Source organism: Podarcis erhardii, assembly GCF_964252035.2.
Source record: "Podarcis erhardii genome assembly, chromosome: 8".
In the NCBI taxonomy this organism is placed as follows: domain Eukaryota; kingdom Metazoa; phylum Chordata; class Lepidosauria; order Squamata; family Lacertidae; genus Podarcis; species Podarcis erhardii.
Window position 1 is genome coordinate 78830486 of NC_138499.1, and position 26531 is coordinate 78857016.

The window sequence follows — 26531 nt, forward strand, 5'->3', positions numbered from 1 at the left end:
GTTGAGGAGTTGGAGCTGCGTTCTCTCGCTCCTGGCACACTGGCCTGGTTTTCACCAGGTGAAGTCAAACCTTGCACCTTAGTGAGACTGCATGGGCTCCTGGAGAGGAACTCACAGCTGATTTTCTCCTTTCTGGTCCTTTTGGCTACTATGCCAAAGTCTGGATTAGCATGTCAACCAAATCAGGGCTTGTTACCCACCCTCCTCACTAGCCACAACGTTTAAATAAACCCAGATCTTGGTTATATAGCTCACGGCTAGCGAGGAGAGAGCTTAACCACCAGACTCAGTTTGGATGACAGGCTATGCTGAACCTTGGCTTGGTTCAATATGGCTTGGCTGTAAAAAGGGAGCTCACATACTCATGCAGTCTTGTTAAGCCAAGGTCTGGCCAGTGTGTTGTGCGAGCAAACCTGTGAATAGACCCTTTTCCTTTCCTCCGCAATTCACAGGGGAGAACTGGGAGAGGGGATCTCAGCAGCTGTCGGAGGGTTCTCGGTTTGTAGATCCTAGTCATCTAGCTATATGGCAATACATGCTTTTACATTTGGGAGTTGTGTGGAACTATTGCAATTTTTTGAGAAGTCACGTGGTACGTCCCGCAGTTCTTCAACCACTCCGATAGGGCTGTTCAACAAGCACAGCCAAATTACCACCCATATTTTATCTGTCACACCCATGGAGCTGTTGGAATACTCAGTGTGGACAGTGTTGGAATACTCAGTGTGAAGCTCCACTTTAAGGTCACAACCCAAAATCTACAAAACATGGTCACAGAGTCTCATCATACATGTGCAGGGCTGCACCTATGATCTTTTTCTTTTACTTCTTTATTCTTTCTTTGTTCTTTGTTCTTTTTTCTGATATATTATCTTTCATTTCACTGCTTTATTGTGAATAGCATTTTATAGAGGTATAAATAACTGTAAATATGAAAGGAGACAAAATATTCTCTAACTTTTTCCCCTTGGTTAGATGTATTTTCTTTTTCTTTTGTATTTTCTTTTGTTGTGAATATGTATGTTTTCTAATTTGTACTTAATAAAAATATTTAATAATAATAATAATAATAATAATAATAATAATAATAATAATAATAAATACATGTGCAGGGCTGAGGTGATGGTCATTTAACAGGCATGAACCCCTGTAACTCCTAAGCCGTGCACCAATTTCTAAAGACCCCCTCAGAGCACTGATAAACAAAACGTGGGGAAATATAAGGGTAGATGACTTCCAAGTCCTCGTTCTCCTACCTTTGTGGTTGAAGATGCCCTCCATCTCCATGCTGCTTCGAGAGTGAGCAATGCAGAGAGACCCACAGGGTACAAGTCCTTCCGCAGCTGGGGAACGGTCGGTGGTTCGTACTAGGCACCAATCAGGCTTATCGTGTGGCCGCTCTAGAACCTCCACTGTCTGACCACGGCGGATTGTCAGCTCATTGCTGTTGCATGCCGTGAAATCGTGGATGACCACGGTCAACTCACACCCACCAGAGAGCTGCAGAAGAAGCCAACAAAACAGAGAAATTTTTAGTACCGTAGGCTTACGAATTCTGGTGGGGCATGCCACCCACATCAATATATTTTCAGTATTTCTTACAATGGTCATAAAACAAGCAGAGGCAAAAAAGCAATTCTCGGCCACGTTCTAACACATTGCAAGGAAAGTGATTTTACTGTGCCAATTTCGTTAAACCGGTTGGTGTCATTTCTGAACTCTGAAAGGCACAGGCGATTTTGTGAGGGAAATGTATTTGGTCATTAAGGACACTGATATGCCATGCTAAGGAAAAGTGCAAGAAGCCATCTGCTACGAAGTCACTTTTTAAAAAAAAAAAAGTTGGGTCAATTCCTCCCTTCCTTTCCACACTCTGTGTGACACAACTTTATTCAGGATGTCTGCAATTCTCTCAGAGCTTTCCCATGACCACTGCCTGCCCGCCTTGCTTCCTAAATCCTAGTTCTGGAAGAGGGAGAGGGGGAGAGGGGAGGTAAAGAGAAGCCTTATGTTTCTCATAATGAAGTAAAATAAATCAGCCTGAACCCGTCAAGACACAGGCAGGAATTAATCATACTGCTCCTACTTAAGTCTCTCTGGACAGTCTCTACTCAAGTTATGAGGTGCACACTTTCAGAAACAAGCTGCCTTCTCGCTTGTTAAATGTGAGCTGGGGTGCCCTTTCCCACCTCAACCCTACTTCTCTTATATATTTGCTCTCAGTCCATTCAAAATTATGCGAAAGGGAGGCTGGGAGAGGGGCTGGAGGGGGGAGGCAAAGGAAAGCTCTTGAGTTTTTTTTTGGCACTGATTTATTTTTATGGCTCTCCCTAGATAGGAGTCAGGAACAATTGAAAACAGCTGTATGCCCGAAGGCTCTGAGAAAAGGGCCTTTTTGATTTAGAGTTTGACCACAAAACGTCAAAACGTAGGCCTCCCTCAAACGTACGCACACCGACAACTTTGCGAACAGAACATTCTGAATATCAGCCTGAATAACAGATCATTCAAAACTGGGCTCTACCAGCTTTGTCCTGGAGGATCAAGGCTCAAATAACCTGCAAGCGTCTGGAACACATCTGTCTCCACGTGGGAAGCTGGCGTTCCTGCAGGTTTGGGCGCTGGTGTATTAAACCAAACAAGCAGTGCAAATGAAAAACAAGGATGGAAGGGAGAGGGGGGACTTAGGGCAGGTCCTCTGTTTGTATAACTAGGGGGTGCACCCCTGTTTTCTCCACTCAACGATCACCCCTACATTAACCCCCTAGAGCCTCCAATCCTATTCAACTACTGCCCTCACTTTTCCACTTCCTAACTCCATTTCTGAAGCCATGTCTTGTATTCTGCAGCCCTGCTTTACACCCCTGTTGCACACAGACGACTCCCATGGGAATCTCTTGCCTCTTCCTCCTCCTACTGCACACTGCAATGTCTAAGACCAGGGCTTCCGGTTCCTCCAGGCCTTACTGGAGGCAGCCCCCACGACAGCAGGAGATCGTTGACGAAGGAAAAACAAGAATGATTGAGGGTAAATCATCCTTGCAAATTCTGCCCTGGGGATGGGGGAAACACACTTCACTCGCAGTTTGTCTTGGTACCTGGCTCTCGCTCTGGCATGGGATGCGGGGGGCAGGGAGGCGCTGAGTGCAAAAGCACTTTTCCTGCCGAAAACCCTTCAATGCCGCCATTAAGAAGCAGAGGTTCTCTTGTTAATTAGAGCTTAATTTAGACTAATGTACAGACACACATGCTAGAACAGATGAGATCAGAAACTGCGGAACAAACCAACTGCAAGGACTTTAAGGTTTGAATTTGAGATAAGACTTCATTCGGTGCAAAAGATGGTGGTGGGGGGAGGGAAGTCTACGGTTTCTTTATTTAAAGTTTTCTTCTCTACATTTATGATTTGGCAACCCTCCTTTGAATGTTAGTTCAAATTATAATTGTACAAGCGAGGATGGAGGAAATTGGATTATAAATATGGAATATATCTTCAAATGGAACTGTGTGTGCAAAAACGGGGGGGAAAGGAAAAAGGGAGGAAGCTCTATTTTGCAAAAGGTTTACGATGGAAACTTAGAACTGACTTTTCCCCATCCTTTAGTATCTATGAAGTGAACTGAATAACACTAAGAGGATTTGGAATTTAATACAATTGGAAGGATAAATGGTCATATATCTTCAGCTGGAAGGAAGGATGAAAGGCATCTATGAGCTGCCAAGGAACTGATAAGGTTCTTTATTGAGTCATCTGCAGTTCCACAGACCACTCCTTGCTGAGAGGAAAAGTGGTGAGAACAGCTTATTTACTGGGACAGTTCTCGGTGCAAAACAATGAAGCACATGATGGAGTGATGGAGAACTTTCTGGAACAAAAATGGGAAATCAGCTCCACCCAAGGCATGATGGATTAACAGCAACAATCAGGGAAAACATGACATCTTACAAGGACAGGAAGAAACACCAAGGACAGAGTAATTGCCACACACAGAAAGAACAAGGATCTAGTTTGAGTTCCTCACTTGAAATTTTATAAATCATTTAATGTGTCAACACAAATAGAAGTTATTAATACTGCATTTGTTGTAGAAGGGATTATTATTATGACTGGAATGTAATTGAAACTAATAAGATTTTGGAACCCAGAAATAAAGAAAACCATCAATTCTTGCACACGGGGGGCCACTTTAACTAAATTATATAATTCGGTATTTGAATGATTGGTATTAATAATTGTATTATAAAGTGGTATTGTTATAACGAGGCTTTTATTGGACTGCAATTGAAAACTAATAAAAGATTATTATAAAAATTAAAAAAGCAACTACTAAGACCTTCTTTCAACTTCTACCCAGTTACAAGGCCACTGTCTCCTACTCTGCAGCCTCTCTCACACCCGATTCCACCTTCACACCCAGTCCTATGCTTCTTATTTGCTTTTCTGCAACCCCCATTTTCACATTCAGCTCCCTTTTCCCTCCCTCAACTTTCCCTCAAACACAGACCCCTTCCAGAAATAAAATGCATTGAGTGAAGTATTGTGCAATATTTGAGGGTTCTGCACCCATTGTCTCTCACACACACAAGGCAGCTGAGCTGAAGCTTTGAGTACAACAAGAAGGGAGGAATACTAAGAAAAAATGGCAGATTTAAGCAATGGCAGAGGTTTGAGTAGAGCAAGTGGAAGGGTATTTGCATGAGCAGTATCATTTTGCTTTGCTAAAGCCTTTTCAAATTTATTTTTAAAAAAATCATAAGGACTAGAAGCTTGCTTTAAGAAGGAAATATATTTTCTGGATTCTGTGTGAGAGAATATATTCCAGATTATGGAACCTTACTGTGCTACTGGTATCCTTTGACAATTTAGCAGCAACTGGAGGAAAAAAAAACTATGCTCTATAATTATCTAAGTGAAAGGCACACCTCAAAAATCATGACAGAATTATTAACTTTATCCTATTTTCTTGACCGAAACATTTGCCTGTTTACAGCCTTCCCAAGGTAGTCAGTCAGCCAAGCTGGAATTTAAACACAGAAGGAAATTAAACACATACTTATGAAAGCCTTTTTACTGAAGAGCATTTCAAAGTGCTTCTTGTTGCCTCAGAGATACTATGCTCATTCCCGAAGAAGCTGTATCAAAGTGGGAAACGCCATAAAGATAAAAGCTTGCTCTTCACAGTGCATTGCAAAGCACAATGACTTAGCTAAGAGGTATTTCTGAGGGCAGATAGAAGCCCAGCCTTGCTCACTTCTCTTGGGGTTTGAGAAGTAAGGGTTCAAGACCGGAAATCTGCAATCCCAGTCATATTCGCTGGGGAGTTTGCCTCATGGAGCACAGCAGGACTGACTTAGGAGTAAATTGCATAAAAGTGCATCGAAAATGCACCAGGGCAGGGAATCCAGCCCAGGAAGTGCAATTTTAAGGTGCTTAACAGCTTCTGAGTTTCTCTTCAGTATTAACCACTGAGGATTTAGCAAAAGAAGAGTGCTACCGGATCAGCTCAAAGATCCACCTAGTTCCACAACCAGTGCTCAAAATAGACTATTAGAAGCCCGGCCATCTTGGCACCTGAGAAGAACCACAAAATGGAGCCCCTTCCACCAGGGAAGAAGGGATGAGTGAAGATCTGCATCAGGAAAAAGAGGGGAACCTCATCCATCTGACTTGACGAATCCAAGAGGCTGCCAAGGAGGAGGCAGATCTTGACTCCAAGGAACAGGCCACAGCCATTACTGATCCTGTGGCGGCGGCAGCAGTGGGCGACGCATTCCTTGGAGGCAAGATCTCCTGCCCCTGTGGAACCTGCTAGCAAGTGGGGCGGCCCATTTCTGCTCCCCAGCCATTGTTTTCCAATGGCCTACTGCATCCAGCACAGGAGGCAGCATGCAGTCATCATGGCCATTAGCCACTGATAGGCTTATCTTCCCTGAATTTGTCCAACCCCCAATAATACTAATACTAATACTAATACTAATACTAATACTAATACTAATACTAATACTAATACTACTAATAATTATAATTTATTTATACCCCACCCATCTGGCTGAGTTTCCCCAGCCACTCTGGGCGGCTCCCAATCAAGTGTTAAAAACAGTACCGCATTAAATATTAAAAACTTCCCTAAACAGGGCTGTTTTTAAAGTCCAACAGTGGCCATTACTATTTCCTGTGGCGGTAAATTCTGTATTTTAACTACGTGCCGTGTGAAGAAATGCCTCGTTTTGTTTGTCTCGAGTCTTCAAACATTCAACTTCAATGGTTGGCCCAGAATTCTAGCACTGTGAGAGAGGATGAATCTTCCCTCTGTTCACTTCCTCCACACCATACATGATCTTATAGATCTTGATCAAGTCGCATCCCCTTATATTAAAAGCCCCTTCCTCTGATTTTTATATTAGGCCTCCTACGCCATACTGCGGGGATGTGGGTGGCGGGTTAAACCACAGAGCCTAGGGCTTGTCGATTGGAAGGTTGGCGGTTCAAATCCCCGCGGCGGGGTGAGCTCCCGTTGCTCGGTCCCTGCTCCTGCCAACCTAGCAGTTCGAAAGCATGTCAAAGTGCAAGTAGATAAATAGGTACCGCTCCAGCGGGAAGGTAAACAGCGTTTCCGTGTGCTGCTCTGGTTTGCCAGAAGTGGCTTTGTCATGCTGGCCACATGACCCGGAAGCTGTACGTCGGCTCCCTCGGCCAATAAAGTGAGATGAGCGCTGCAACCCCAGCGCTACTAGTCGAGACCAACTCTCGACTAGACCCCAACTCTAGTCGAGAGTTGGTCTCGACTAGACCTAATAGTCCGGGCTCCCTTTACCTTACACCATACTGCAAGCAGTGCGGGAGGGAACATTTCCCCATACACTTATGGAAAAGTGGCTCCTGTTGTTAGCACTGAGAATGCAACCCTAGGGTTGCCAACTTGTGTAAAAAAACACAACAACAATCAGGGTACCTCAAGTGCTTCTGAGCCCATGCAAAGCTGATAGTTGCTTTCATAAAGAGACATGCAAATCCCAACCTTCAAAATTTGACTTTGTTGTTGTTTAGTCATTTAGTCGTATCCGACTCTTTGTGACCCCATGGACCAGAGCACGCCAGGCAAAATTTGACTTGGGCGAGAGCAAACACCATACATAAGATCCTAAAATATACGGCTGCTGTGGCCCTCAGGCAAGCCCAATAAACAGCTATTTCAAGGGGGTCAGTTTCGAAGTTCAAGAGAAACAGGGCTTCTTTACGAGCCCTACTTTGTCTTTTGAATGTACAGATTACCCAAGAAATGCTGCTCAGGATTGTGTATGATTTACCAACCGGGGGGAAAAAGAAGAAGCATAAGGCAACACTTCAGAGAAGTCCCAAAAACTATTACACACAAAAAAAGATTGAGTTGCCGATTTACAAGGCAGCAAGCATCACCGCCCTTTGGAAGATGCTGACATTTTACTATTAGAGTCATGCCTCAAATTAGAATGTGGCGAACAGTTTATTTTTTAACCGCCATCCGCAGGCCTATGCCTCATCCAGGCTCTCCCACCACTTCACTTAATCTACAAAGTGTGTGTGTTGCGTTTCTGCCACAGATGGCCTTCGAAGTTTCATAAAACATCAAAGCAATTGTGATAAAGAAAGTGGAAAGGAGGAGGGAAGCAAAACTGAAGCGCAGCGCTGCTGCGGAGCAAATAAAAATAGCAGTTTAAATGCATCTTGCCCCCATCAAAAGCGAAACTCATAAACTGAACCAATCTGGGTCTTAAAAGGAATTAGTCACCTTCCTGAGGAAACTAGGTCTGTGCCATTAAGCATGAAAAGAAGGCCTGAGTCTTCATTAGGGCAGTCCCATCTTAGTACTATGGGCCTGAAAATAATTAGATACATTTCTAAGGGAGTTTTGGTATCTGTTAATAGATGTTAAGGACTCTTGTTTTTAGTCTTTATTGTATGATGCTTTGAACAATATTTCTTAACCGCAAGTTAGCGTTTAGTTTATTCAGCTTTTTAGGTTTATTATTTATGTACTATTTACTATTTGTATGTTGCTTTCCCCTACGAATATGCCCAAAACGGCTCGCATCACAACAAAAGTGAAACGATCGAAAATCCAAATCCACCTCATTACTTCCTCTTCCTGCAAAATCAAAAAATTAGATTTCGCTCATCACTTCATAAACATTCTGCTGATAAGCTGCATAACAAAGATTTGAACATCCTAAATACAGTAATGTGGAAACAAATATGAAAAATTGAAAAGTGAGGTGAAGTGGGCATTTGAGTTTGGTCGCTGGTTTTCTTTGTAATGGGATTTTGCATTTTAGTGTTTAATTGTTGGTTGGGCCAATGTATCTTTCTGCCCTAAGACTTTCTGCTGAATGGTAGATTATAAATATTTCTAATGAATAATAAAAATGAAATTAAATACCAGTTCAACCTCACAACTTTTAATGAATTTGCAAATCACAACTTCAGAAACTTTGTCCAGGTTTCCCTCCACACTGCCTTTCTAGAAAACACATAGGCATCTTGCCTGCGTACTCACAGTAAGCCACATATTATGATTTATATATGTAAAAATATCTCCCAAAATAAAGAGTTCTTCTTAGTTTCCTCCTTTGTGGCTTTAATCCCAACAACATCTAGAGGGTCACAAGCTTGTCAGCCCCTGTTAAAACATTATTTCGAGGTGTGTGTGTATTTGTCAACTAAAAATCTACTCTGGAGCCATTAAGTTCTCAGTAAAGCCTTCATATCAGAATAAGGATATAGTGTAAAACATCTTGCACAGCAAATTATCCAAACATCATTCAGCTGCATTAGCTCTGTTACACACTGCTACCCTCATAAGGTAACCAGGTCCAGCCAGCTAGTACTTACTTACTCTACTAGTTGTGCACACCAAGGTGGAATCTACACACATAGAAAAAAAAATGCTCTGAAAATGCTTTAAAAAAAAGTTTTAAAAAATACATAGCTCACTGTTGCCCCCTAGTGTCATATTTGTATATTGCACTTTACAACACATTTAAAGCGTTTTATTTGCAGCTGTGTAGCTGAGTCTCCAGCCCTATGTACTTTGCTCACCCAGAAATAACAATGTACTATTTACTGGCTCAAGCTTAAGATAAAAGTTGAGCCCCTGTTTTACCAGGAGGACTTGTCACTTGAATCTTTTATTTGCCCCTTGCTTGCACAGTAATATTGAGTCAAAGGTGTAGGATTTCAGAATGAGCGGCTATGTGAATTCAGCACAAATAATAAATACTTGTGCACCCATAAAGGCCCTTTCTTGAAAAATCTTCCTTATGAAGCGCTTTGTGCTCAAAGTTGTATCCAACATTCCTGAGGATATGGAGGAAAACTTTACTTTCCATGAAAAAAGCTAGGCGATTCCCAAGGGTCTAAATTTATCATGTCACGGCATCATCTACTGGTCCTATCATCGACTGAAAACTAAAAAGAGGTTTCTCCTACACAGAACTGACATAGTTTCTCTGACAGCATTGTTCCAAAACAAATAAGCAAACAAATAAATCTCACCTTTGCTACTGGCACAGCGATGCCAGAAAAGATATTTATAATAATTTTACATTGTGACACTCAGGTGACAGATTTGCTGCCCTGGAATTGCCTATGGCAAAATAGTTCTCAGGAGTCACAGGTATCCTGGCAGTGTCCAAATATTGACACAAACACGGAAAGGCTAGGCCTGGAGTCATAAATTTTGCAGTGAACGTTGAGCCTCAAAGGTACAATTGCAGGGTACCATTAATTAGCCAAACAGAAGAAGTCTGTGTAGAAGTAGTCCAATACATTGAATTTAACATTAAACTGTACATAATTCGAACAGCACAATTTTAATAAAAATGCACCCACCAGTAATCTTAATTTTTATGTGTGTTATTAGCCAAAATACTGGAAGGCAGAAGGGTTACTTCTCAGGTGTAAGACTGCCCAGCAACGGGTAGGCTGCAAAGACCCTGTACTAGGTTGGCTGTCAGTCTGAACAAATAATTCTGCACCTTCAAAGCTCTCCCTTTTCAAGCTAGCTCTCTGTATGCAAGGGAGCTGCGGAGGGCAGAGAGAAGAGGAGAATGCCTGTAAATATTTTTAAAGCTGTGGATCAGGCCAGCTGATCCACACCTCCAAACCTTTCAATTACATAGTGAAAAATAAGTTTTGCTTCCGACAACCATCCCCTGATGCAAATTCTAAGAAGAAAAGTTGCTTTCCGGTGATGGAAGCGCTCAACAACACCTATGTGAAGAAACCAAAAACTTTGCATACAGTGGTACCTTGTTCTGAGTCCGCCTCATCAAGCGTCCATTTCACTGACCGTCCGCAGCAAACCCGGAAGTACCGGAATGGGTTACTTCTGGGTTTGCAGCTTGTGCATGCGCAGAAGCGCAAACTGCTCCGCGTGCATGCGCAGAGTGGCCCTTTGTTGTACATCCTTTTCGTCTAGCTTCCAGGGCTCCGGAATGGATCCTGGTTGCAAAACAAAGTATGACTCTACTAGGCTAAGGCCCAAGCTGAACAAAAGTAAACCATAAACTAGAGAAACTTAGGAATTGATTTACTGGGGAATGTGAAAATATCCTCTTATATTTTATATACAGCTGCACTGAAAGCATCCACGAGACCTATTAAAAGATCAGTAGCTAGAGTCCTTTTGCACAGATCATTATATTGGCCCAGGGAATGGTGTGAAGACCACTGTACGGTTTTTGACTGTTGAAACTAAAGGGTTGGGGCCATGAGCAATGTCTGGACAGCACACCACCTGGGAACCATATGTAAGCAGCTGTACATTACTTTGAGGAAGAACAGGATATAAAAACAAGTAAAGCAAGCATACAATTCCATTCTTAGGTACACGAAGATCGGATTTTGAGCCTATGAATTCTGTACGCCCATTCATGTGGCATTTTGACCCACTGTAGGAAAAAACCATGCATGATTCCCAAATATGAAGAGGTAATGTAAAGCCAGTCACAGCTATCACTTGCCAATGATTATAGAAAAAAAAGGCATAAGCAAACTTTTACCAAAAACCTAATTACACTTTTGTCTTACCTTATCGCTGTCTAGTGTATTCTGGGAGGTTCGTGACGCAATTGAAATAGTATCTGGCTGACTGCTTCCATCTCCTTGACTATCCAAGTCTTCTCCATCTCTAAAAACATAGGAAATTAAGAGTCATTAGCTGGAAAAACATTTTCTGTGTAGGGTGATGTTAATATTCATCTCCATGTACAAAAGCAGACATTCAAATAGTAAAAGGTAAAGGGACCTCTGACCATTAGGTTCAGCCGTGACAGACTCTGGGGTTGCGGTGCTCATCTCATTTTATTGGCCTAGGGAGCCAGCGTCATGTGGCCAGCATGACTAAGCCGCTTCTGGAGAACCAGAGCAGCGCACGGAAACGCCGTTTACCTTTCCGCTGGAGCGGTACCTATTTATCTACTTGCACTTTGACGTGCTTTTGAACTGCTAGGTTGGCAGGAGCAGGGACCGAGCAATGGGAGCTCACCCCGTTGCGGGGATTCGAACCACCAACCTTCTGATCGGCAAGTCCTCGGCTCTGTGGTTTAACCCACAGCGCCACCCGTGACCCGTGACATTCAAATAGGAGGCCAATAATATGCTACACAAAACCCAAGAGAAGGAAATCAAACATGCCGTTGTACTTTTAGTTACATCACTTAGTTTTAAAATCGATTGTGGTTAATCTATAATGTATGGATAATGCAAACTGGATAAAGAATGTACACAAACACTATCAACTGCAAGTTCATATGAAGGTACAGAAAATCCATACAAATAGTGAGCCTAAGGGAGGAGGAGTTTTGTTTTTACAATGCTCACTGGAGAGTATACTGATCTTGGCATGTATGAAATGAATAAATTCCTTTGTCCATCACTATTAGCACAAACTGACTACTATATATCAGGAGTTTATGAACAGGGGAAAGCACAAAAATCCCTGTTTAGGTTGACAATTTATGCACATTCTCCAAGCCACATCCCACTCACCCCCCCATACTTCCCAAAATAAAGGGAGCTAATGTGTTAAACCTATGCATTCTGAAATTACGGAGCCAGACATTTGGTGAGTGCAATTTGCTATGCAATACATTTCAGTACAGTGTCAGCAGCTTGCTTGCTTGTTTGTTTAGTACATCTGACATGTGTCAACTTCTTCAAAAGCTAAGCACAGCAACTTATAAAATAAGGGTCTGAATAGCATGCAACAAAATAATGCATGTGCTCAAGTTTCTGTGCTGTGTAATTATTTGAAGAACTTACAGTTCAGTACTGAGATCTAACTAGCAACATAAAAAAAACAAACCATGTTTCCCAAAGAGCTCAGCCTTCCATACATTTGAGACAAATATCATGAATGACAGGCTGGAAGTGTATACCTTGACATTCTCTGCAGTTACTAACCTTCTTCCTTTCTGTTTTGTTGTTGGTGCAGTTTTGGGGATATGAATTGGCTCTTTTAAAGCTCCCTTGAGATGAATCGTTCTTTCCTGTATTACTTCTCTGATGTGCTTGATCCAGTCTTGCTTGTTTTCAATACTGGAGGCCTTTAAGACAAAATAAGCAACTTATTTTTTTTATGTTACCTTCACTAGTCAATTCCATGTATGAAGGAGGGGTGAAGCAAACCTGGTTGTGTCATTTACAGTAGCATATTCATGGTTTAGATTTGCAAAATGGTATTTCTTAATTATATTACAGTAGTTGTGAAAAAGAGATGTTCATATTATACTTCATACAGTTGCCTGGTTTGCACACAGAGTTAATGTCAGTTTGCATTTCTCAGTGCAGAAAGTATTGATCTGATGTGTAGAGATCTTTCTTATTCTACTTAATTCAAGAGGGTTCTGGAAGCTTCTCTGTGTGAAAGAAACAAGCATGATGTTTGGGTTATTCCTTCAGAGAAGCAGAGTACAGCTGGCTTAAACTGGTTATCTTATCTCTTCTGTCAAGGTCATGCTGACTATAAAAGTAAGGCCAGAAGGAGCCTGGGTTTCACTTTCTCTTTCTACTTCTTTTCCTTCTGGTGTAGTGTCCTGTACATAGTATTAAGGTTTAGACTTATTGTAAGTTATTGTAAGCTTAAGTTAAGTCTGCTGCAACTGGTTTTCTTATGGACAGTGCCAATCCTGAATGTATTGGACTTGTGACCATTATGTTCATCTGCCTTCAGTAGCAGTAAAGCTCTGCTGGATGAAATATTAATTGCCTCTGGTCTATTTTTGGCAGAATCCTGCAAGGTGCTTAAGTTTTTACTCTGCTAACTATACATTGGAATCTGCTATGGATCAATACTGAGTAGAATTTCAATGACAGTTAAAGCATAATGCAGCAGGACATTTCAACTGCTTGCTCTTTTCCTCTCGAAGCCATCTTTCTGAACCCCGAATTCATGTATAAGGCTCAGAACTGTTGGTAATGTGCTCTGCAGGCCGGATGAAGGGGGGACAGTTATTCAAAAATGATTTCACACACACTTAAAGAGTATCCATACACGCCACAGTTACCTTTAGTACAATTTTGTTGTCTGAAGTAGGAGTCCTACCAACCCAGAGTGCAAATTTGCAAGGGTCACCTTCCACGTGCTCTGTGACACCCAGCTCTGAGGTCTGAAAATCAGAAGAGATTAGAGGAATATAATTCAGATTTTTAGAATAGTCATAGGCATACTTCTGGTCAATGCCCTTTCAGACAAACAACAATTGGTTCCATTGTTCCCTGACTGGTTTCCTGTTGGCAACAGCCCTGTATTTTATCCATATTCCATGGCCAACCTTCAGTAATAATAATTATATAATAATAATTTATTATTTATACCCCGCCCATCTGGCTGAGTTTCCCCAGACAGTCTGTCCTCCCCCCCCCTTAGTCCAGAATACTAAATACTTCTTAAGTGATTTCTAATGTCTGCTTTGCCATAATCTTAAATAAAAAGTATTTTGCAATCTGACCAAGCTATTGCTAAAATTCTACTGTATTTTTGAATGCTCTGAATGGACAGAGGTTGCTGATTTTGGGAAAGCTACAGCTCGTTAAACATGACACAGGTATTGCTCGACAGTAATTAATTTCCAATTGCTAATCTCAGAATCCTGCTACTTTGAGATAAAAGAATGAGCAGGTGATGTCAGTTACTGATTTATAGGGTGTTTTATGATAGGTTGAGTATTATAGTAAGCTTCAATAATTACCTTCCTTTCTCATCTACTTTGTCATTACTGGGACAAAGACTATCCAAAAATGCTTCGGTTTAGACTGCAATCATATACACACTTACCCCAGTGAACTGAATAGGACTTATTTATGAGTAGTTACATATTAGGATCACAGTTATAGTTAGCTATAAAATTGTTAGAGTGTATTTTCTCTCTCTCGTGAGAGTGGGTGTCAATCAGTACTCTGGCATTTTCAGAAGATTTCTGTAGCCCCCTTCTAGGAATGTTTATTTCTCTACTTTTTTTCTGCATTCTGTTTCAGTTGTCAAACAGGATACTGCAGAATAAAGTAGTTCAGGATCTTAACTCTACATAGGACAAAGAGAGGCTCTATCAATAATTCTGGACATAAAGCAGAACACTGGAATAATTTCAAAAGCCAAAAGATGACATGTCTGGATTTTGTTCCTTGACATGATGCAGTTGACAATCGGTTGTAGATCATTCTCACTTTACATGGTTCAGTGGAATAAATTTGTGAGTCTCTTCCTTTGAAAGCTCTAGGTCAAATCCTGGTTTAGGACAAAAGCTATCATGTTTGGTTGCATCAGTCAAAAGCTTTCACGCAAATTGGCGTGACTGGCAGTCTGTGCCCTGAAGTTATTCTTCTGTCTAATGTTGGGTCTATTTCTAGGTCACAGTTGTAGAACCATGCGAGGAGGTGCATATGTGACTGTTTCAGTGTATTTCAGCTCCCTCATTCTGGCTTCCGACACTAATATTAGTTCCTTTTGCAATGAAAGGGCATAAACCACCATATGTTTTCCATGGGACACTCTGAAAAAACCTGTGTACTACTCAAATCATCCAACTATTAATAAATTTGAGGTGTTTTAATTATGTGGAATGACACCCACAATCTTCTCAATTAAGAATCACAATACAGAACCCATTTCTAAACAGGTACATTTAAAGGCCCTTTCCACGTGGGGGAATCTGTGCATTGAAATGGCCATTGGAGGAAGACTTTCCCTGAAAGTCATTGACATTGGAATTGTCAGAAATGCACAAGGAAAAACTGCAGCTCTTAATAGACGTCTGCCTTGGATCTGCAAAAATTGATGATTTCCACAAAGGAAGAATTGTTATTTGGATTTGGGAACTTGGAAAGCTTTTCACTTTATTAGATGAGGACTACAGCACCACCTCTTCACCCCTGGACATTTAAAACGATATGACAAAGTTCCACCTGCTCTGTTACAGCTTGTCACAAAGTTGTAAAACCGTATGGAACCCCCTAAAAAGTAGGAATCCTCATCAGAACATAAGAGAAAGAAAGACCCTAAAATACCCAATTTTCTCACTTGATCTGCAAAAAAGGAGAAAAACAGAAGCCACTCCCTTTTCACATCAGTCCATTAGAGGAGACTGCAAATAACTAACTTCCACTCCCTACACCTTTTGCCCAAGTTCTTCTCACATCCATCGTTCCACCCTTAAAAAGCTTAAAAGTTTCCTTAAAAAGCTGTTGATTCTTTAGAGGCAAAATGGCGTCTGGAGAGCACCATGTGTCTGAGCTTCAAAACTGGAGTAATGAAGATTGAAGTTAATTGGCCAGGCTTTGAGCGGCCACAACCAAGTGTTTGGCTAGCAAATGGGCCAGCCAGTCCGTGTCAGTGATGTGCAGAGAATGAGGCCTCTGAAATGGATCTGAGCTCCTTCAGCTATCTTTCCCCTTGGATTTGCAAGATTTGTCATTTTCTCTACAGCTGCCAAGTAGTATGGCCCTATTACAGCAAACAGTTAACCTTCAAATGGCTCTTTTCCTTTCTCCAGCCTCGAAGGAAAGCCTGGAAGGGTAGTGACACACTATACCGAAAAGCTCTGCATGGTTGCAACATCCGAGCCCATCTGCTTGTCATTAATAACTAGATTTGGCTGTGTTTTCGCTTCAAACTTACAAACAATTTGCTCTTGTAGATGTATTTGCTTCTCCCACTGGAGTCCTTCACTTCTTTACTGAAGACCAGCGACATCTCAAAGAGGAAAAGGTGCCTCTCGCGACCTTTACGAATGAGAGTTTTGGGGTCCCACACTTGGAAGGATTCCTGAAGGATGAGCTCCCCCTGAGATTCAATGTTCTCATCAAAACCTAGGAAGAATGTTGGAACAGTTGAAAGAAGCAAAGAGAAACGGAGGCTGGTGGGGAGCCAAAAAGCTCTATTTTAGTGACAAAGCTTCCTACACTCTCTTACCTTAGCAGTTTTTGAACTAGTTCTGGGAAATCATTGGACTTCCTCAGAAGCCTTTAATGCACCCCCCATGACAAGGTTATTAATGGTGGACAAGCTAGGTACCTCTAAGATAAATAATCTACATAATCAACATGTCCTTGTAGGGGTTTTCCTGAAAAAGCGGAATTGGAAGTCCCCTGCCTCAATACTTTGTTACAGTCTTGTAAGTACTCAATAAAGCTACCAACATATTTTAATGTATTATTTAGCATTTAATTTCACACTAAACAATATTTCCATTTTGCAAAACTTCAATGAAGTTGTCTCTCCCCCCCCCCCCAAAAAAAAATGTGATTACAAGCTACTTTGCAATGGAAATTTCTAATAACAGTTTTGACTCAACTGATTCTCAACCAAAAATGGTTCCAGAACTTCCAAAATTGTGCTTCATTTCAACCTGCTAGGGATGGACTGCATGCATAAATACAATGCCTCTTTAGAAAAGCTAATATGGCTTCATGTAGCAGTTCTTAAAACTAGTGTCTCCCAAATAGCCATTTGGAATGTAGCTGCTACCTTGAATTTACAAACCCATAAAGGAGCTGTGAAAATAAGGGGAATCAATCATGATTACTTAAAAGTTCATTCCCTATTATTAAGTGGGGGATGCTTTCATTTATTAGCTCCATATAAAAGGTATTCAGTCCACAGTAAAGACACAAGCCAATGGTTTAACGTGGCTGAAGCTTTTTATACTTTCCAAAGAGCATCAACCTAAGACAGAACCGGCTTGAAATAGTGAAACACAATTTCCATCACTTCCATCCCTGCCTCGCCAAACTGAAAATGTATGTATATGGTAGTAAGGAACTGTTCACTTTAATAAAGCCTAATATATAATCCATCAAAGGACACAAGTATCAACAGATGGATTTGGAGCCGTAGAAATCAGCTCCTAAAAGGAAATGCTTTCACTTGAGATGTCAACATGTCAACTATGCAAATGTTCAACAGAGCTTGTTTAAAAGGCTGACCTGTGTAAAAGAAATATTGGAATATTCCATAAAGCCTGCCCACATGCTTCCTGACAAGGCAACTACTAATACTAGACTTCAGGGTCACTGCAACATTTCTGCTTAAATATGTGGTAGTAAAGGCCTCACAAACTACTACTGATATGAATTACTCAGGGTTTAGAAACTGTGCAAAGTGACAGACCATGAAAGCAAGAATAAAAGGTTTATTAGGTAAGTGATTGTTTATTGAGGAAAAGGTTTCCAAAAAAGTTCATTTTTGAACTAAAAAAACTTTCAAAAAACTAAGCATGCAGACAGGCATAATTCACATAAAATGTAACTGCGAAAGGTGGTTTTTCAATCAGAGGCCATCAGTTTTTTTATTTTTTTAAAATCATGAACACGTGACATCTTTTAAGCAGGAACTCAAGTTATGGGAAGGTCAAGATAAAGATTTAAGATGAAATATTCTAGAAAGCATTGACCAGGTACGTTATTAAAGACAGAACCCTTCTATTGGTTGTCATTGTAAAAGATGAAAAAAGCAGCAATCACACACATTTTTTGATACTTATAACAAATATTTTAATTGACCAATGAAATACCTACATAAATTTCTCCTCCGCAGAACCCTCAAAATTCATTTCAAAGTATTAATTTGGTGGTGATTCTACCACAACCAAGATGCTGTTTGAATATAAATGGACTGTGTGCCACCAACTGGCTGCTTAGTGATTTCACCATGGGCCTGATCTCTTATTATCTGGTTACATATCCCTCTACTGGTAAGAAATGAGTTGTACAATAAAAAGGCCTTCCCTATTACCAATGTATGAACAACCTGAACACAGACTGTGGAAGTGGAACCTCATGGTCCAGCAGACTATTTCAGTGTGGTTGGAACAATGGCAATCACAATTTCTAAAGCTGTTTTCCAGGTTACAAAACCTTCCCTGGTCACCCGGAGGTGATTTTTGCTTGCCACAGGCGGTCATGTAAATAGGTGTTTACCCAGAGCTGCTGTTGAGTTCTTAGAAATAAGTTTTCACAGTGAATGCCCTGGACCCTACCTTCCAGCATGCTGAGATGCATGGCATCGTTTGCTCGCTTTGGCACACTTAGCATCACTTCTAAGCCGTCTTTAATTTCTCCTTTACCTTCCTCACAGCAGGTGAGCAGCTCCTGCAAAGACAACAGAATCATTTATTACAGTGCTTATCACGCTTGGATCTCTCTGTTTTTACAAAATCTGTATACTGCGTTTCAAAGAAAAATTATTTCCAAAGTGGTTTACAAGCCGCAGATCAAACATACAATAGAATACAATTCAAGCCTCAATAAATAATACAAAAAACTCCACCATGTGAATCTCAAAACAGATTTCAGAACATTACTGTATGACAAGAGGACGGACACTGATCTAGCATAATATAAAATTAGCAAAATCAGGTGAAAATACTGGCTCTGAAACTCAAGATAATGTAAGCTGCTAAAGGCTGTACTAAAATCTTCAAGGCCCATTTGAAACCTTCAGGAGATGGAGATTGTCTGATGTCAGATGGAATCACAATCCCCAACTGTGATGCTGTCAGTCAGTCTACTCTGATTGGTAGTGACTGTACAGGACCTCAAGGCAGAGATCCTTCCCAGTGGAAGTAACCCAGGAGCTTTTAACTGGAGATACGAGTGTTCAAATGTGGGATCTTATTAGTGCAAAGCATGCACTTTTGCTCAGCTATGGCTCATCTCCATAGGTCACAATGTCCAGGGTTTCAGAGGAGGCTAAGAAACAGTCTTAAGTATTGGAAACTCTGCTCTCCTGCTACAGTGGTACCTCGGGTTACATACGTTTCTGGTTACAGACTCCACTAACCCAGAAATAGTGCTTCAGATTAAGAACTTTGCTTCAGGATGAGAACAGAAATTGTGCTCCGACGGCCTGGCGGCAGTGGGAGGCCCCATTAGCTAAAGTGTTGCTTCAGGTTAGGAACAGTTTCAGGTTAAGAACGGACCCTTGGAACGAATTAAGTACTTAACCCGAGGTACCACTGTATTCCTTTCACAAAAACCAACAGTAAAGCTTGTTAGCACCTGAGAACTGTCACAAAAGGGGAAACTTCAGGGGGGGAAACTGGCACAAAAGTCAGCAGCGTTATGTACAAATCCTGCCCCCAGTACCATTTGGAAATAATTCAGGAAGCACAGACCGCTTTTCTGAATGTCAAGACAACTGAAAACTCACTTACTCTCCAAAGACGACCTGGAGCATATCAGGTCCCTACTGCAGAGCCCAGTGTGATCTCCGCTGTTCCCCAAATTACTGGGGAAATGGAGAACAGCAGGATGGGGCAATGTTACGCTACTGGCAAGGCTTTGCATGAATGCTATTTATGAGCATATAACCACATTCCCAGAACTCAGGGCCTGGATATCAGCATGCTGTGCCAACACCCCAAGTGTCTCAAAAAGTTAGGGAAGAAAGAGATGGCAGGTAAGGCTGGCACTGTGGTCAGAAATTGGTAGGTCAGTCCCAAAGGGATTTGAGCTTGACCCTAATTGGACCAGATGGAGAGGGGCATTGGATGTCAGGAAATCAATGTGCGAAGCAGTGGTCCTGTCGGAGCAGGACTCTGGGGCAGAAGTTCAGGACCCCACTCAGTCAATGGAAGAAGCAGGGGACAGAAAGCACAGTAGAATTATCTTACCATGTTTTTAAGCAAACCAAGCGATACCCATTGCCATTTAAAAAGCACTCTCCAAAAAATAAAAAAATATCATGGACATTAAGCCTGAAGTCTTAAAATTACTCAGCTATACCACAGGTCTGAATTTCTCCCCACATTTAGAATTCTGCCCCATCATTTAATTATAAACAAGCCCCACTGCTTTTATCTAAGAGGCTAGTGTAAAAACTTCAGCAAACAGCACCTCGGCCTTTTGGTATAAAGAATGTCTGAGGTTTCTCAAAGGACTATTAATGTATTCCAGAAAAAAGCTAGATTACTTTGGGGTCCCCCCCAAAATACTGGGACACTTGAAAAGGATTCAAAGGAGATGGATTAAGTGCATCTAATACAAACAGAAAAGCTGCCTGGATGTCACAAATTTCATTTGGTAGACAATTTCATTCATGGGCAGGCTCTCAAGTCTCTTGCCTAGTTATTCATACACAACTTCTGCCATCTGCCAAGCCTTCTTTAATTGCTTTTAATGGATTTTGGGTCCCTGGACACTCTGCTGAGCAGGTGCGCAGTAACCTTGCTCTCTGAAGCATATTGGAAAGACGGGATCCCTCTCTGCTGCTGACTACACAGAGGAAGGAGGGATGCAAGGGAAGGGAAGCAACATGTTTAATTAAAACCATGATAGAGAGGTGGGGGCAAGCCTGTAAGCAAACAAGAAGACTTTATTTATGAATAAAGTGAAGTGCCTGTGAATAAGAAAGAGCAGTAACGCATACGCTATGCATGTTCCCCTTTAGTTGTCTCCCATTACATATTCTAGATTTTATTAGGCACACTGATTTGTCCAGGCGGGAAGAGGAGCCAAACAAGGGCACTTTTCCTTTCGATTTCGTACGCTCAGGCCAGTTGGGATGAACCCCCAGTTCTTCCTTGACTTTTCCTCCCGGCGACTTCACAAACCAAAGGAAACCTTGCCAAGCAAGGCGCTCCTTGCATGAATTGACTGACACAGTAACTGACTTTTCTGTGGCTGCTTGCCAAGTAAAAACTTCCTGGTGGGGTCGGCGCCGCCAAAGGGGAGACACCAAAGAGCGTCGTCTCTGGGGTGGCAGCACTTCGAGGGTGGAACAAGGGTGTGGGGCCAGTCCCCTTGTGTTAAAATTACTGAGCCCGGCTTGGGCTGGGAAGGGCGGGATATAAATAAAAAATTATTATTATTATTACTGTTTTAACAGGGATGAGGGTTTAACTTGTGTGGGTGCTGTTTTATTTGGAGGGTTGGGTTTTAAATTGTTGTTAAATGTTATATGTTAATTTAGATTTTTCCATCTGTGGGCTGGAGTATTGTTTAGGGGCTTTTATTGCGAAGTGTGTTGTTTATAAGTGTGTATACATCAGTGCTGATCTATTGTTTTGATTATTTTTATTTTGTATTTTGTGCTTCGTATATTGTGAACTGCCCCAAGACCATGGATATAGGGCAGTATACAATTTTCTAAAACAACAACGTGCGAAGTTCATTTAGCAGCTTGTTTAGCCTCATGTCTGAAAATATGGGTCCTTTGCCCTGTATGCCCAAAACACTATACAGCTGTACCTTGGTTTTCAAACAGCTTAGTTCTCGAACATTTTGGCTCCTGAATGCCACTGTTTTGGTATATGTGCTGCCGAAGCAAGCACGTGAATGCTACTGTTTTGGAAGCTGAATGTCCGCCAGGGCTTCCGCAGCCTCCGATTGGCTGCCGGAGCTTCCTGCAGCCAATCAGAAGCCACGCTTTGGTTTCCGAATGTTTTGGAAGTCGAACGGGACTTCCAGAATGGATTCCGTTCAACTTCCAAGGTATGACTGTAATAAGAGGAGCTGCATGGCTAGGAAAGTGTTCACACTGGCCAGTGTGGGAGCAGCCTCGGGGGTCAACGTAACCATGCTGATCGGCATATGTTAAAAGGGGGTGACAGACTGTGCCCCAAATGGAGATCAGATGCCTGCACTCGCTGCCACATCTAGGGTGGACTACAGCAATGCTCCGCTCATGGGGCTGCCTCTGAAGAGTGCTACAGACTGGAGCTGGTGAGGACATTAGGTGCCAAAGGCACATCACTCTGACATTATTTGATCTGTCTTGGTTCCTGGCTTGTTTCTGAGACAAATTCAAAAGTGTTGGATGTCACCTTTAAAATCCTAAATGGTTTGGGGTGCAGTATTTAAAGCATTGCTTGCTCCTATCTGATTCTCCCTGTCTACTAAGCTCTTTGGGACAGGATCTGCTAGGGCGGCATGGGGAGTGAGGCTTTCTGGGAATTCCTCCCCCCAGAAGCTCATCAAGCATCTTTCAGGAAGTTCAAACGGGGCTTCAATGGTCCGTTCGCTCTGATCAGATCCTTGTCTGACTCTCTGCTGACTGATCGTTTTGTTTTTGTGCTGCTGAACATTTTACGCTGTTTACTGTTGTTTTAAATTTGTATTTTATGGTTTGCTGTAAATTGCTTCAAGTGGGGCCCTTTGTTTCCTGTTTGGCAGGGGGTTGGACTCGATGGCCCTTGTGGTCTCTTCCAACTCTATGATTCTATGATTCAAAGTACAACTGCATGGGATTGAAGCTCCTCATTTATTCATTAAAGACTTTTAATCTTCCTCATCCCCAAACACTTATGCTTTAAAAAAAGCTATATATTATTTAAAAACATTTAATTGAATGCCATTAAAAACCTAAATCAAAATGTGGTCCTGAAAATCCACTTAGCACAGAACACATGCTTCACATGGCGAACGTCACCGCTCTATTTTTCCTGGTACATCCCATCAAACATTTGCAAAACAGGAAGCAGTACATAACCTATAGAAGACATACATGCATACACTGTTTGGACAGGTGTCCTGGATTCATGTACAAGATGTAGAACTGCACTGCTGTGCATGTTTTAGGAATCGTGTTGCCTGCATGAAGTGTAGACTGCAGCAGTGCACTTTAGAAATGTACTTTCTGAAAGAACCCAATGACAATTTATCACCCTTTTTTTTAAAGAGTAAAGGATTTATGTCCTTCATAACTGACACAATAATCCTATTTTGTACCTCAATATCCACACTCAGATACATAAGATGTTTGAAGCAGCATCTTTTTGAGTGTAAAAGGTACCCACCCACACATCTGAGGGCTTTGCCAATAAGAAAATGGTGCTTACCTTTAGAAGAAGCTGATATTTTGTTATCCGCTGGACAGGTTTAATAAGGTATGAGGATATTGAATTGGCTAGCCCATGCCGCTGCTGTATCTCCTGTGTTGGAAAGAAAAATATATGAGAGTAGTAGCCAACTTAGAAAGTTTGCTGCAACATTCTCTGTTTCAAGAATGGGAGCGGATCTCACAGTAGTTATGAGACCCAAAGTCCATTTACAATTTGTAGGTGGAGTTTCCATTTGTTTAGTTAAAAGCAAGTATCACTAAGTTCCATGGGGGTTATCCAAGTGCAAACAGGACTGTAACCTCTTTCACACAAAACAGAACTATGGCTGCAAGTAAGCCACTCATTATGAAGAGCATTGTTTACTAGAATTCCCACCATGGGCAGGATGAAAAAAGACAGAGGCAACTAAAAAAATAATACACAGAACTCTTGGTTGGCTCGGCCAACCTAATCAGCTGGGAGGAGTACAAATAATAAAATTTATAATAATAATAATAATAATAATAATAATAATAATAATAATAATATATTAATAGTGCAATGTCATGAAAGTTGGGTAGTGTTAACAGAAGGCAAGTGTTACTTGCTTTTCATCAGCATAACACAGAAATGTTCAGATGTGTTGCAGTTATGATGAGAACCTAGCATGAGTTTTCAGATTCTTTCCCCCAAAGCCCCTTCCTCTCTTGAGACCCTGCAGTCTCTATCTTTGGTGTTGTAAGCTCCTCGACTACCTTCCTTTTAATTCCTTTTTAATGAAATAATTTTCTTAAGCACGCACATGCCTAAAGAAAACGCACACAAAATATGATATACCAAATCCCACAGCCACCCGCACACTTACTATTTTCATTTACATGCTGCATCGTATTCTCATCCATTCCAAGGAAACTATAATCAACCATTCCTCTACAGTATTTATTCTGGTTGCAGAAATGGGAACATTGGGAGTTGGATAGGAGGGCGACGGCCTATGAGTGCGATCTGCTGTTTTAAGGACTGCTTATTGTACCTTTTAGAAGACCCTGAAAGCCAGCAGAGGGAGCTACGAGTTTCAAAAACAAATAGAATAATGTATGAATGTGGTGGGTTGCATTTAGAGAAGCGCCTGTGTGAAGTCTAAAGTCCATTTAGTCTAGCATCCTGTTCTCACAGTGGGAAGCCTGTAAAATGTGTGTTTATTCTTCACTACTCACTACAGTACCAACACATTGGTAGGAGTTTTTAATATAGTGATCTGTTCACTCTATACCAGCTGGACTAAGTTATAATACTCAGAATATAATGTTTTAAGCCCCTATATGTATTCCTGAGCAGTTCGTGCTTCCAGAAGCAGATTTCTTCTTTCATTTATGTCTGGCAGAGATATACTGCGCCTTGTCCTATTTCTGCAAATCCTACAAGCACAATACAGTTGATAATTTCAAAGAGGAACAAAGCACCATATTTTAAAAGCAATTTCTGCTCCATCTGTTGAAATAACAGCATATTGATATATGTGTGTGTGTGTACACACAACTAGAGACACTGATTATATTCTTGCTGAGTTGTTTTTATTTTATTTTAAAATGTCCAGGATAGAATGACTACAGGGCAGTTTATAATTCCACTCACAGAGAAGTTCTGTGGCTGGTGGGTGCTAAATAACTTTACAATATAATAGCAGCATCACAAAGTCTGAAGGCTGGTAACTTTAAAAAATGATCAACAACTAATAGGATATTGCTCAACTCATTATGAACTTCTACTGTCTAAAAGCCACACACACGGACACAGAGGTGTCTCATTCATAAACATACAGTGGTACCTTGGTTTAAGAATAGCTTAGTCTATGAACAACTTGGAATAAGAACGCTGCAAACCCGGAAGTAGGTGTTTTGGTTTGTGAACTTTGCCTTGGAAGCAGAACATGTTTCGCTTCCTGTTGAGTGTGTTCTATTTGCAAATTGAGTCCCCCACTGCTATGGGAAAGCGTGCCTCGGTTTAAGAATGGTTTTGGTTTAAGAAGGGACTTTCAGAATGGATAAAGTTCATAAACCAAGGTACCACTGTACTTTCAAAAGGGTGAGAGATTAATTCAAGCACAAGGGTCCTGGTACTTACATCAAAATAAGAACCTGCGTGTTCCAGTATCAACTGGGTAGAGTCTGGTTTGTTCTTGCAGTAAGTCACATACATCTGGAACTTATCTGCCTGCAAAAACACAAACAAATTTTGAGCGTTTTCTTCCAAACGTTACATCTGATTCAAACTTTATCTTGCAAAGGATCATTTTCTTATCCTACTCAGCTGGATAAGGAAATTTGCAAGAGCAATTAAAGAGGAAAGAAAAGTCAGAATATAAAGTTAAAACTGAATCAGGCCCTCTGACACTCATCCATTCAGATGTTATTAACAAATGTGTGTTCGTCTAGCAGTTGAAGATTCTAACCATGAATCTATTCTGCATCAATAACTTCCAAGGATCCACCATGAGTTGCCTTAATTTCATTCTAACATTGCTGCATTTTGATCCTGTTTTGTGCCTCTTTGTATTCTTTAAAACTGAAACACAGAATTCTTATTCGCATTCTGCAAACCATTTTCTATGCCCCAACACCATTTAGATTTGGCTCTTCAGATTGTATCAATTTGGCAATTATTTGTATTAATTTGAAAAATCAATAGAAATAAATGGCAGAAAAAAATTAAGTTGGCTCTTTATAGAGCTGATGGACCCCATTAGTCTTCAGCTTCTCATAACGCAGGTATCATGTCTCTGAATCTGACTTTTTTTTTTAGGATGGTGGTGTCACATGGACAGAGGGCTGTTGTTTTTTTAATACCCCCCCCCTCTCTCACACACACTCATAACTGATTATTTGCTATAGAAAAAACCAGCTCTCTTACCCAAGTGACGAAACAGTGACCAACATCTTCAGGAAGCTGCTCATATTTTTCTAGCTCTTTCAGGAATATACTGTAAAACAACAACAAAGTGACAAAATTATTTTCAAAGTCCTTGCCAGATTTTCATTAGGATACCCAAAAATCTTAAGTAGTGACCATAAACATATACGTACATATACCTGTGAAAAACTATCTGTAAAATCCAGTTTCAGCTGAATTATTTACGTTCAACTAATAGTAACAGAAGAATTAAAAGGATGCTACGTGCTACGGATTCCCTCACAGAAATAAATGCAACTTTGAAATTGCTTTACTTTGGTTGGACC

General features: G+C 41.1%; 1 protein-coding gene across 8 annotated transcripts in view; it reads right to left on the bottom strand.

Moving 5' to 3' along the window:
* The window catches only part of TRIO (trio Rho guanine nucleotide exchange factor), a 268477-nt gene that overhangs the window by 64983 nt on the left and 176963 nt on the right, over window positions 1-26531 (bottom strand). For all 8 annotated transcript variants that reach the window (XM_081872947.1, XM_081872950.1, XM_081872949.1 and 5 more), the window contains exons 26-34: window positions 26206-26275; window positions 25420-25509; window positions 23314-23406; window positions 18514-18625; window positions 16155-16345; window positions 13546-13647; window positions 12443-12585; window positions 11069-11168; window positions 1257-1500 (exon numbers count right to left, since the gene is read on the bottom strand). In XM_081872947.1, coding sequence (XP_081729073.1) covers window positions 1257-1500; window positions 11069-11168; window positions 12443-12585; window positions 13546-13647; window positions 16155-16345; window positions 18514-18625; window positions 23314-23406; window positions 25420-25509; window positions 26206-26275 — 1145 coding nt within the window. The remainder of the gene's footprint in view (window positions 1-1256; window positions 1501-11068; window positions 11169-12442; window positions 12586-13545; window positions 13648-16154; window positions 16346-18513; window positions 18626-23313; window positions 23407-25419; window positions 25510-26205; window positions 26276-26531) is intronic.